The sequence below is a fragment of the Hyperolius riggenbachi genome, chromosome 12 (assembly GCF_040937935.1).
Source record: "Hyperolius riggenbachi isolate aHypRig1 chromosome 12, aHypRig1.pri, whole genome shotgun sequence".
NCBI lineage: Eukaryota > Metazoa > Chordata > Amphibia > Anura > Hyperoliidae > Hyperolius > Hyperolius riggenbachi.
This window is the reverse complement of record NC_090657.1, coordinates 82,047,858-82,059,674: the sequence shown is the minus strand read 5'-3', so window position 1 is coordinate 82,059,674 and position 11,817 is coordinate 82,047,858. Positions and strand designations below refer to the sequence as shown.

The following is an 11,817-nucleotide window of genomic DNA, read 5'->3' as shown; positions in this document are numbered from 1 at the left end:
AAAATTGTGCAGAATCATCAACTCTCAGGAAGATAGTGTCATATTGCAATATCTGGATAGGATGGCTATATGGGCACATACATGGCAGATGAAATTCAATGTTGAAAAGTGTAAAGTCATGCATTTTGGTCGTACCAATGGTCTAGCACCATACAAAATAAATGGAATACAGTTGGCTACATCAATCATGGAGAAGGACTTAGGAGTACTCATCGACAAAAAGTTAAATAATTGTACTCAATGCTAAGCCGCTGCAGCTAAAGCTAACAAAATTTTGGGATGCATTAAAAGGGAAATAAAAACTTGGGATGCTAGCATAATATTGCCCCTGTTTAACCCTCTAGTAAGGCCACATATGGAATTCAGTTCTGGGCACCACATTACAAAAAAAGATATTGCAGTTTTAGAGCATTTGCAGAGACTAGCAACAAAATTGATGCGTGGGATGGAAGGTCTCACTTACCAAGAAAGGTTAGATAAACTGGGTTTATTTAGTCTAGAGAAAAGACGCCTTAGAGGGGATCTAATTAACATACATCAGAGGGCAATATAATAGCTTGGCGGATGAGCTTTTTGTCCCTAGGCCTTCTCAAAGGACTAGAGGACATGATCTGCACATGCAGAAAGAACGTTTTAGCCATTTATTTAGGAAAGGGTTCTTTACAGTAAGAGTCATTAAGATGTGAAATGCATTGCTACAGGAAATCGTTATTGCAAACTCTATACCTGCATTTAAAGGGGGCTTAGATGCTTTCCTTGCGCTGAAAGACATCCATGGCTACTATTACTAGGTAATGCCTAATGATGTTGATCCAGGGATTTTATCTGATTGCCATCTGGAGTCGGGAAGGAATTTTTCCCTTTAGGGGCTAATTGGACCATGCATTGTAAGGGTTTTTCGCCTTCCTCTGGATCAACAGGGATATGTGAGAGAGCAGGCTGGAGTTGCACTTTGTACTGGTTGAACTCGATGGACGTATGTCTTTTTTCAACCAAAATAACTATGTAACAAAAGACATAAAATGTAAAGATTTGTATGAAAAATTTTTAATAACATTTCAGGAAAAAGTTGGTAAAAATCTTTTTTTTTTACAATACAAATATTAATCTTAATATAATATACATTATTTCTGATGAGACATCTAGTAATGTGCAGAATGTACCATATGATTACAGGAACCTTAACGGACACTTGAACTGCGAAGGGTATGGAGGCCGACATATTTATTTATTTCCTTTTACAATGCACATTGCCTGGCCTTCCTGCTGATCCTCTCCCTCTAATACGTTTAGCCATAGACCCTGAACAAGCATGCAGATATTTATGACTACAGTCTGGAATAGTCACATGCTTGATTCAGGTGAGTTATTAAGACACACTGTTGGAGGTAAAGAGGGCTGCCAGGCAACTGGTATTGTTTAAAAGGTGATCAATAAGACAGCCTCAGTATCCCTCTCAGTTCAGGTTACTTTAAGTGAGGGGAATGTGGAGGCTACCATTCCTGACCCTTTTCTTAAAATGGTACTAGCGTGACTTGATTCTCTTAGGCCATTTCCAGTGATCCCAGAGGCATTCAGAGGAGTGGGTGTTATTAAAAGTGATCCAGCAAACCAGCACTGGATTTTTTTAAAGTGTCTATTAGGTAGTTAGAGATAGCAACCCTTACCTGGGACATAGTTAAACACAGCGGGGGTTGGTGCAAAAAGGTAGTAAGCTAGAGGCTGTATACCTGCAGGTTTTATGCAGGTGTCTGCAACCTGAACGTTAAACAGACAGTCCTGAATTTATAAAGAAAAAAACCTTATGCAGCAACTACAGTCACAAAGAAATGCCACTGAGGCTACTTTCACGCTATATCGCACATCCAGAAAAATAGGATTGCAACTGTGATCGAAAGTTGGTGATCCCACGGCAAACATGCCAGTGTGAAAGCACCATTTAAATATAACTACATTGCATTTCGATGCGATTGTATTGTCAACTGCACTGCAATGGGCATAATGTATTGAAATGAGCCTTAGACGCTTTGTGTCAGGCGCTCATGTGTAACAGGAGCTTTGTAATGCGGCTTCCCGCACTGCAATGCACCCCCTATGAGATGTCCACAGTGCGGCGTAGCAGAATGGTAACGCATAAATGCAATACAGTATCGCTACACGCGCACGTTAACAGGTTAAGTGAAGCATACTTGTCATTGACTGTATGCAACGCAATGCGGCAGTAACATGCGGTAAATCTTTTTTGTTATGCTGCGTTCCTGTTATACAGTAAACACAACGCAACGTCCCAGTGTGCCTGTGGCCCGATTCACATGACATGACCCAGATGAGTGTCACATTTATTTTTTTCTTTTGTAATCTTAATGCACTTAAAGTACACTTAAGCGACGTTGTAAACGCAACATTTTTGTCACTCGAGACAATTATACATGACAGCGTCTGGAGAAAAGTAAAATTCTGTGAGTTCAGATGTCCTGTGATGTTGGCGAGCTGCTTAGTTGGACACTAGGGATGATCAATGATCTGCAAATTATCATGTTTATGCAAATCTTCATGCATATATATGCAGCTTGAAAATAGACTAATCAATTTAATCAGCTGACTGCTGTTAGAATTGTAGCTGTAAACTGCAGAAGGACACACCTCCTGCCTATCCTCTCTTTTACACAGAACAGAATGGACTGCTTCGCCCAGCAAGCTCATCTGAACACTTATCATGCTAAACTCTCACCCAAAGCAATCAAAACTGTATACTTCCAGCGATAGTTATCCCAAGTGTGTGTGTGTGTGTGTGTGTGTGTGTGTGTGTGTGTGTGTGTGTGTGTGTGTGTAACTTAAAGAGAAACTCTGACCAAAAATTGAACTTTAGCCCAATCAGTAGCTGATACCCCCTTTTACATGAGAAATCTATTCATTTTCACAAACAGACCATCAGGGGGCGCGGTATGACTGATATTGTGGTGAAACTCCTCCCACAAGTAACCCCTCCCACAAGAAAAGTTTGAACTTTTGTCAGTTTCCTGTCTGTGAACCTTGTTGCATTGTGGGAAATAACTGTTTACAGCTGTTTCCAACTGCCAAAAACCATGCAGCAGCTACATCACTTGCCAAACAGTAAAATATTAACTGGAGTTCCTCTTTACGATGTGCAAAATCGCTGCAAATAAATGTTTACACTGATTTAAGAAGCTGATAGGGTGCCAGTAATTGGATATAAAGCTTGATTTAAATTCCCAATGAGATTAGAAGGCCAGTTACAGGTGCAAGGAGACGATGATTATTGCTATTACTATTGGAATGCACGTATGGTTATAAAGAAGAAACAGTTTTGTGCTTTGGATCACATTACAAATGGCATCATTAGCAAGAATACATCATATTTTGATGCATGTGGCATTTTCCAGTGTAATAAAGAAACAATCATGTCCCATTGACTTTGACAATTGTAGCACTGTCCACGTTTGGTTGTGCTCAGCAAAGGAAACTCTCTTCTCAGCATGTGAACAGGTTCTCACTTCATTATGAGCCTTTGTGTTACTTCCAGAGCAATACGCATGTCATATTCTTCATGTTCCCTCCTCCCCTCAAGGCAGAAACTGAAAAGCAAAAATGGCTGACATTAACATGTTTAAACTAACAAAAACAAAAGAGAGAGTGCAATGCTTTTCCCTTGGGAAAAGGGGATCAATCCACTGTCAAGAGGGCACTTTTTATCTTTAAACCCCTAATTAGTTATACTAAATAATAATTCCTCTGTCCCCGCTCCTTGCGCGCAAGCAGGCTTCAAACAGTCGTCTTGGCTGGGTGCGCGCAGTCGGGTCGTAGGACAGTTGCCTAGCTTCCGTTATTATATGGGCAGGCTTTTTCTATACTAGTAATACATATATATTTCCATTCATTGGCAAAACATGAAAATAGTGGGGTAGCTAAGGAGCTATGGGCCTCAGTGCGAGTTTTAAATTCAGCCCCAGGCACTCTATACATAAGAGCTGATTTGGCGATACAAAACCTGCCAAGGACAACCATAGTGTCAGAGGTGCAAGAGGGGGATGGGGAACAGCTTGTTAATGATTACTACTATTCAAAGAGAAACTCCGACCAAGAATTGAACTTTATCCCAATCAGTAGCTGATGCCCCCTTTTACATGAGAAATCTATTCCTTTTCACAAACAGACCATCAGGGGGCGCGGTATGACTGATATTGTGGTGAAACACCTCCCACAAGAAGCTTTGAGGACCGTGGTACTCTTGGCAGTTTCCTGTCTGTGAACCTTGTTGCATTGTGGGAAATAGCTGTTTACAGCTGTTTCCAACTGCCAAAAAAAAAACAAGGAGCAGCTACATCACCTGCCAACAGTAAAAATGTCACCATGTGATAAATGTCAGAATGTAAATCAGGGATTTAAAAGATTTTACAATGGGCAAACACTGACTAAATCATTTATACATAATTATTGTAAAAATGAAGCACTTTTTTATTACATTATTTTCACTGGAGTTCCTCTTTAAAGAAGTAATTTTTACAAGCACAGGACCAATAAAGAGCCAATACTGCGGTTGAGGGAGGGCCCTACTGGCCCCGGTGCATTCGCAACCTGGGCACTGCTTATTGCTACAGCACTGCATGGAAAGCAGTTTAGTCATATTTAAAGTGTATCCGAGACCAAGCTCTGGTACAAAATCACGTGCTTGCCTAAGAAGAGGGAAGTCTCTGGATACTATAGAGGCTATTCACTTCGTCCTTCAGTCTCCCGCTGCCACTCGCCAACCCTCCAAAGATTACCATCAAGGGCTCACCGGTAATCTGATTGGGGCCACACCCCTCTCCTGGCATGAGCATAGCCATGCTGCAGCCGCACCAGCGCACTAATCCAGAGCCACCTGTGTAAGAGCGGCTGCGTGCTATTGTGCAGGTGCGGCTGCAGCATTCCCGAACTCGTGCCAGAAGGGAAGTGCAGCCCTGCTCAGCTGGAGGGTCCTGGGCAGTGGCGGAGGACAGCATGGGAAGCCTCTGGGCTTCACTCTCCTTTGGCAAGTTTGTGAACCTGATCTTCAGCTTGGGTTCTCTTATGCATACCAGAGCTTAAGACACTTGGAGAAATGGGGGAACAGGTACGTATGGTAAGCTGTGCTGATGCCCACCGCTCCCCCTGTTCTCCTCCAACCCCTCCTTTCCTCCCTAATTGCCCTTCCCCGGCAGCCTCTTCTGGGTTGACCGAGTCGGGCATTAGTGCGCAACCACCGGTGCGCGTTCTACACTGCGCGCCCGCACCACGCATAATGTTAGTGACATCATGCGCATTGCACTCCCAGCCGCATCAGCCTTCTAATGCCCAAACCGGAAGAGGCTGCCGAGGGGCATTTAAAGGAGCACTATGGCGAAAAATTGTAACATTTAAAATATGTGAAAATATATACAAATAAGAAGTACATTTTTTCCAGCGTAAAATGAGCCTTTAATTACTTTCCCCCTATGTTGTTGTCACTCACAGTAGGTAGTAGACATCTGACAGAAGTGACAGGTTTTGGGCTAGTCCATCTGTTCATGGGGGATTCTCAGCAAGGCTTTTATTCTCTTCAGCTCTGGTATCCTTTCAGCAGAAATGTGTAAAGCAGAAAGCATCAGCTCTTTTGCTTGTCAGAGAGTTAAATATGCTGGGTACAGAGTGCTGGGTGTTTGCTGTGTAACCGCCATCAAATGTACAAAATAAAGAAAATTGTAAATTCATCCAACTAGGGTTGCGTCCCGTTGGAATTGCTTGCTTTAGGGGTGTGATGGACCCCAAACCCCACTCGGACTTCGCGTGATAAGTATTGTCTTGAGGGTTGTAGACCATTTGTATGCATTCTAGGAATATGGAGGCTGTCTTATTTATTTCCTTTTAAACAAAGCTAGCTTCACTTTGGTTCAACTGTCGTGATTCTGCCCATCCTCTTAGCTGCTAAAGGCACTGTCACATGGTAAGTATCATAATCAGAGCTCAACATATTACAAACATCAATAACAATAACTTGGGCTTCCTAGTGATGCATGAAATAAAAGAGTTCATACAGAAGAATTGGGCTAAGTTAGATATAACAACCTTTGATGAGAATGAAGACTATGGTCCTGATCCAATTCACTTTTTCTCCTAAGTTTTCTCCTAGTAGATAATTTTTTATCTTCTGTTTAAAATAACTTGTCAGCACTCTGCAACTGAAAAAGTACCAAAAAGTTGGTGAAAAAGTACTGTCAAAATTATTCTGAGTATTTTCTTGCTTATTGGTGGCTTAAAGAGAGTCTGAAGCGAGAATAAATCTCGCTTCAGACCTCATAGATAGCAGGGGCACGTGTGCCCCTGCTAAACCACCGCTAAACAGGGGTCCCTTAACCTCCAAATCCCCTCGGTGCAGCGGGGGAGCGCTTCCTGGTTGGGGCAGGGCTAACCACCGCAGCCCTGCCCCACGCGCGTCTGTCAGCGCATATCTCGCCTCTCCCCCGCCCCTCTCAGTCTTCCTTCACTGAGAGGGGCGGGGGAGAGGCGGCGATGCGCCGCTGATAGACGCGACTGGAGGCAGGGCTGCAGCCGTTAGCCCTGCCTCCAGGAGCGACCAAGTGTTGCAGTGGGGGGTTTGGGGGTGAAGGGACCCCCGTTTAGCGGCGCTATAGCGGCGGTTTAGCAGGGGCACACATGCCCCTGCTAACTATGAGCTCTGAAGCAAGATTTATTCTCGCTTCAGAGTCTCTTTAAAAGGCTTTTTTATTGATAAGATGTGAAAATATCACTTAGGAGAAGACTTAGAGATGAAGTGAATTGGATCGGGCCCTATACCTCTTCAGTGATCCTGACGGCCACTTTTTGGACCTATTATCCAATTGTGGATGCTTCTACTTTAAATCTTGCACAGCAAGTAACATTGCTAATGGAGGATTTCGTTTCCTTCCATATTTAGATTGTAAACATGGCATGCATTCAGCAGCAGGAAATTGAGAAATGTTCTCATGTCTGGGTGGGAAATATTCTTTACAGTTGGGTCACTTCTACTGTCTCAAGAGGTCACATGTAGAGGTTTGAGAGAACTAAGGTAGCAGTACTGAGTGCTACTGGTTTGTGGTTCCTCTACATTCTGTGGAGGCAACCAGACATACAACCGTCTTTACTACTTACCAGGTATTATTGCCACTCTTTGGTATTATGATGTCGCTTGAACACCTTTGTTCAGTAATGGCTGCACACTATCATCTTCATATGGCATCCCTGGTAGCAACAAACAATGAACAATTAAGTGAATACTATTATCCGTTCAAGGAAAGCATGATGTAAAGATAAAAGTTAATATGGTCTCTCTATAGTTCTATGACAAACTAGGTCACAACATACACAACAAGTTCATCTCACCAGGTACAATTATGCTTTATTTTAGTTAAATATAAACTTATATGTGCCCATTGGCATAGTGCACACACCATGCAGACAGAAAGAACAGGTTGCAGACCTGTAGATTATGGAACCTCATGTAACACTCCCAGCCCAACTCCCCTTTAGGCCACATTATGATATTTTCCCTAAAGATGTATGGGCAAACCCAGATATTTTCATCTGATTAATGTATTTTTCGGAATATAAGACATTTTTTCTCCCCCAAAAGTGGGAAGAAAAAAAATCACAAAGTCTTATATGGCAAATACAGGGAGTCCCCAGCTTAGGAATGCCTGCGATCAGCAGAAGCTGGCACTAGGGGACAGTGAGGGAGAGGAATGGTTTCTGATCGGCGAGGGGTTCCAATGCATTAGGTGAGCTTTGCTGCTGCTGCTGCTTATAACTATACATGTGGAACAGAGGACAACAAAAAGGGGGAGCAGGGAGCAAAAGACACATGGGGACCGAAGGGGATACATGATGGACAGAAGGGGGACACAGGAGGAGGATGCATGGCATCTACAAGATGCTCCTGGACCATAGACGCACCAGGTGTGGTATATATTTTTCCCCCTCGAAACCTAGGTGCGTCTTATATGCCGAAAAATACGGTACATCAGCGATGGGCAATAACAAAATGCAGTTTCATGCGAATGCGGTTTATATAGAATTTGTTTTTTTTTAGACTGCAGTGATATTTTGGTAAAGGAAAAAATAAATAAAAATGTACACACATACGGTAATTCTGCTATACACAGTTTATTGCATACAGCGCACTGTGTGATAAGTAGTGGGTGGTAGATAAGTAATGGGTGGTGGACAAGTAGTAGGTGCCGAGTAGCACTGGGTGATAACCAGCAGTGAGTGCCAAATTTGCTGTGGTTGATAAGGTGCAGGGGGAGAGAAATTCCATTGATTGCCAAGTCATCGTTGGTAATAAGCAGCAGTGGGTGCTAAACCATTATAGATGCCAAGTTGCTGTGGGTGTAAAGGTGCTGTGAATGCCTTAGAATCAGAGGGTACTAATTTATGGGTACTAGCAGAATTGGGTGCAAAGGTGCAGCATTGGGTGCCAATCGCAACTGGCTGCCAAGTCGCAGGGATTGGTTAATGTTAGCCATGCAATGAGAAAAAGAAAATGGGCAAGCACAATATATCAAAGCACAACCCAAAAGGGGACTGTTCATATCAAATCAATAACTGAAAAACCATGGTACTTGTATAGGCCACTGCAGTGTGCTAAATACAACTTGATTAATAATACTAGAGTGAGTAGAGCCATCAAGAACCCCCCCACATTCAAAATCAATGAACAAGCTCATCTTACATAAAGTAGGATGAAAGTGACATTTAAAGAAAAAAAAACCTCTTGTACCTATTGTTTGGTACAAGAATATAACTTTAACAAATTACCCTTTAACCCCATGTTCACCCTTTTTTGCCCCCACCCACCACCAGGACAGCATAATATCCAGGGCCGGATTTAGCCAAGGCCAGATAGGCCATGGCCTTGGGCGTGGCTAAGTGGGCAGGAAGTGTTGCAGTGCAAGGAGGAGACATCCTCGGATATTGTTTTACACGCTTTATACTTTTATATGCTTGTGAGTAGCACTACCATTTTTCTGTGCTCTTAATAAAAGGTTTTATACTATAGAAGCTTATTTATTTGCAGTGGACTGGTTGATGTCCGGTGGTGAGGTGCCTAGATGCCAGGAGGGGGACCATCTATCAGAACAGGATTGTGCACATATGTGATTGATACAGTCTGTGACCTGGGCAGCGGTGAAGCAGGGTGAGTGTGGTCCCTGAAGGTGTTGGGTGCACAGTTGCTGGTTGCCCCCAGTAGGATATAGCACGGTGTTTAACCTGGCAGGGGTATCTCCCACAAGGAGTATTAAGCAGTCCACGCTATGATTTTTATCTCAATCTTCATTGCATGTATATGAGGATCGTTGTAAGTCAATGGTTGATGGAGTGTCATGCTGAATGAGCTGTCTGTAGGTCTGGCAGCCATATCATAAGGTGAGAGCGGTCCCTAGTGGTTGTGGTTCGCGGAAAGTGGGTGAAATCGTATACAGTATACACCTCACAGGGATTAGATGGTGGAAGACTCCTGAGTGCTTACATCCTATGCAATGAACTGTTATTTTTATGTTTTTGAGGTGCTTTGGAACTGTAGATTAAATCACACAGCCTGCAAAAGGTTTTGGTGGACATTTTAGTGGACTGTAAGGCAGCGCATGGAGTTTGTATTAGATCACGGCATAGGGCACCACAGGATCAAGGGCGGGTGGGCAGCAGGCTATACTAAGGGAAGGGTCACCTTGCTATCTATACTGGAGGTCATCAGGCTTTCTATATAGAAGGGGGGGGGGGTCTTTGGGCTTCTTATACTAGAGGAATGGGGAAAAGGGGTCATCAGGATGCCTATACTGGAGGGAAGGGAGGTCATCAGGCTATCTAAACTGGAGGATTGGGTGGGAAGGGTCATCCGGCCACCTATACTGAGGGTAAGGGGGGGACCATCTGTCTATACTGAATGGGGGGCAGCTGCTGACAGTGGCCTTGGGTGGTAATGGGAGCCAGCCAGTGCACGAAGAGTATGTCTGGCTGTACAGACTCCTTGTGAGGTGTAACCCTGCTGTCCTTGCTGCTGTTTGCAGGCTCACTGCTTCATTCTGGCTGGCTGATTTATGTTCCCTGATCCCAACATGGAACACACTCGGATCCTCCTCTGCATGCTACTGTGAATGTCTGCCCACACTGCACAGCATTGGTGAAAATACAAGACATGCGCAGGTTGCCCAATAGAAAGGACAGGACTTGTGCAAATAAAATGTGCTACTGTAGATAAAACCAATAAATTATATTTGCCCATATGTCCCATTTAACCTGTTGCCGACCAAGTCATGCCGATGGGCGTGGCCGCGGCGGCAGCCATAGGACCGCCTAACGCCGATTGGCGTAAAGTCCTGGGGCTCTGTTTTGCAGAAGATCGCGCGCAGGATGCATCTCCTGCTTGGTGGGCGGAGCTAAGCTCCGCCTTCAGTCTCCGAGCGGCTGTTGCCGCTTGGGAGACTGTTAGACGGCGTAATCGCAGTCTAATTACCCGTACAGCGCTGCGATCAGCAGCAGAGCTGTACTGGGGACAGCTGTGTGACACGGCTGTCCCCTCCTGAGCCACAGAGTAATCGGCTGTCATAGGCTGAAGCCTATGACAGCTGATCACAGGGATTGGCCAGCAGGGGGGGAGGGAGGGAGGGGAGTATACAAGGGGGGGGGGGGGGGGGAACACCATTTTTATTTTTAAAAAACCCCAAATAAACAAACCAAAAATAAATAAACAAACATCGGGCGATCAGACCCCACCAACAGAGAGCTCTGTTGGTGGGGAGAAAAGGGGGGAGGAATCACTGGTGTGCTGTGTCGTGTGGTCCTGCAGGTGGGCCTTAAAGCTGCAGTGTCCAATTTATTGAAAATGTGCCTGGTCTGTAGGGGGGGGGGGGTTTAAAGAGACTCTGTAACATGAAAAAGATCCCCTGGGGGGTACTCACCTCGGGTGGGGGAAGCCTCCGGATCCTAATGAGGCTTCCCACGCCATCCTCTGTCCCACGGGGGTCTCGCTGCAGCCCTCTGAACAGCCGGCGACAGGCCCGACTGTAATTTCAATATTTACCTTTGCTGGCTCCAGCGGGGGCGCTGTGGCTGCTTTCCTCTCCGAACTACACGGAAATACCCGATCTCAGTCGGGTCCGCTCTACTGCGCAGGCGCCGGAAACTTGCGCCTGCGCAGTAGAGCAGACCCGACGGCGATCGGGTATTTCCGTGTAGTTCGGAGCCGACAGCCGTCAGAGCGCCTGCGCAGGAGCCAGGAAGGTAAATATTACGTCACGGCTTCACGGAGGGCTGCAGCGAGACCCCCGTGGGACAGAGGACGGCGTGGGAAGCCTCATTAGGATCCGGAGGCTTCCCCCACCCGAGGTGAGTACCCCCCAGGGGATTTTTTGAGGTTACAGATCCTCTTTAACACAGCAGTCCTCAAGAGGTTAAAGTATGTGCCTAGTACAGCGATCTGCATACTTGGCTCTCCAGCTGTTAACGAACTACAAGTCCCACAATGCATTTGCCTTTGTGAATCATGACTGTAGCTGTCAGATTACTGCACTGCATTGTGGGACTTGTAGTTCCTTAACAGCTGGAGAGCCAAGTTTTCAGATCACTGCCCTAGTACAATGTATGGCAACGATATTTCATTTGGAAATATTTTTTCCATTTTGTGATTTTGGTTTTCACTGTACTTAATAGGCAGTGTAATGGTTAAGGGCTCTGCCTCTGACGCAGGAGAACTGGGTTCGAATCTCGGCTCTGCCTGTTCAGTAAGCCAGCACCTATTCAGTAGGAGACCTTTGGCAAGTC

General features: G+C 44.9%; 1 protein-coding gene across 3 annotated transcripts in view; it reads right to left on the bottom strand.

The window, feature by feature from the left end:
• Positions 1 to 1,065: 1,065 nt before the first annotated feature.
• SLC26A11 (solute carrier family 26 member 11) overlaps positions 1,066 to 11,817 on the bottom strand; it is a 48,997-nt gene continuing 38,245 nt past the window's right edge. For all 3 annotated transcript variants that reach the window (XM_068263525.1, XM_068263526.1, XM_068263527.1), the window contains 2 exons: positions 7,150 to 7,239; positions 1,066 to 3,596 (listed from right to left, as the gene is read on the bottom strand). In XM_068263525.1, the coding sequence (XP_068119626.1) occupies positions 7,175 to 7,239 (65 nt within the window). In that variant the 3' untranslated portion in view covers positions 1,066 to 3,596; positions 7,150 to 7,174. The remainder of the gene's footprint in view (positions 3,597 to 7,149; positions 7,240 to 11,817) is intronic.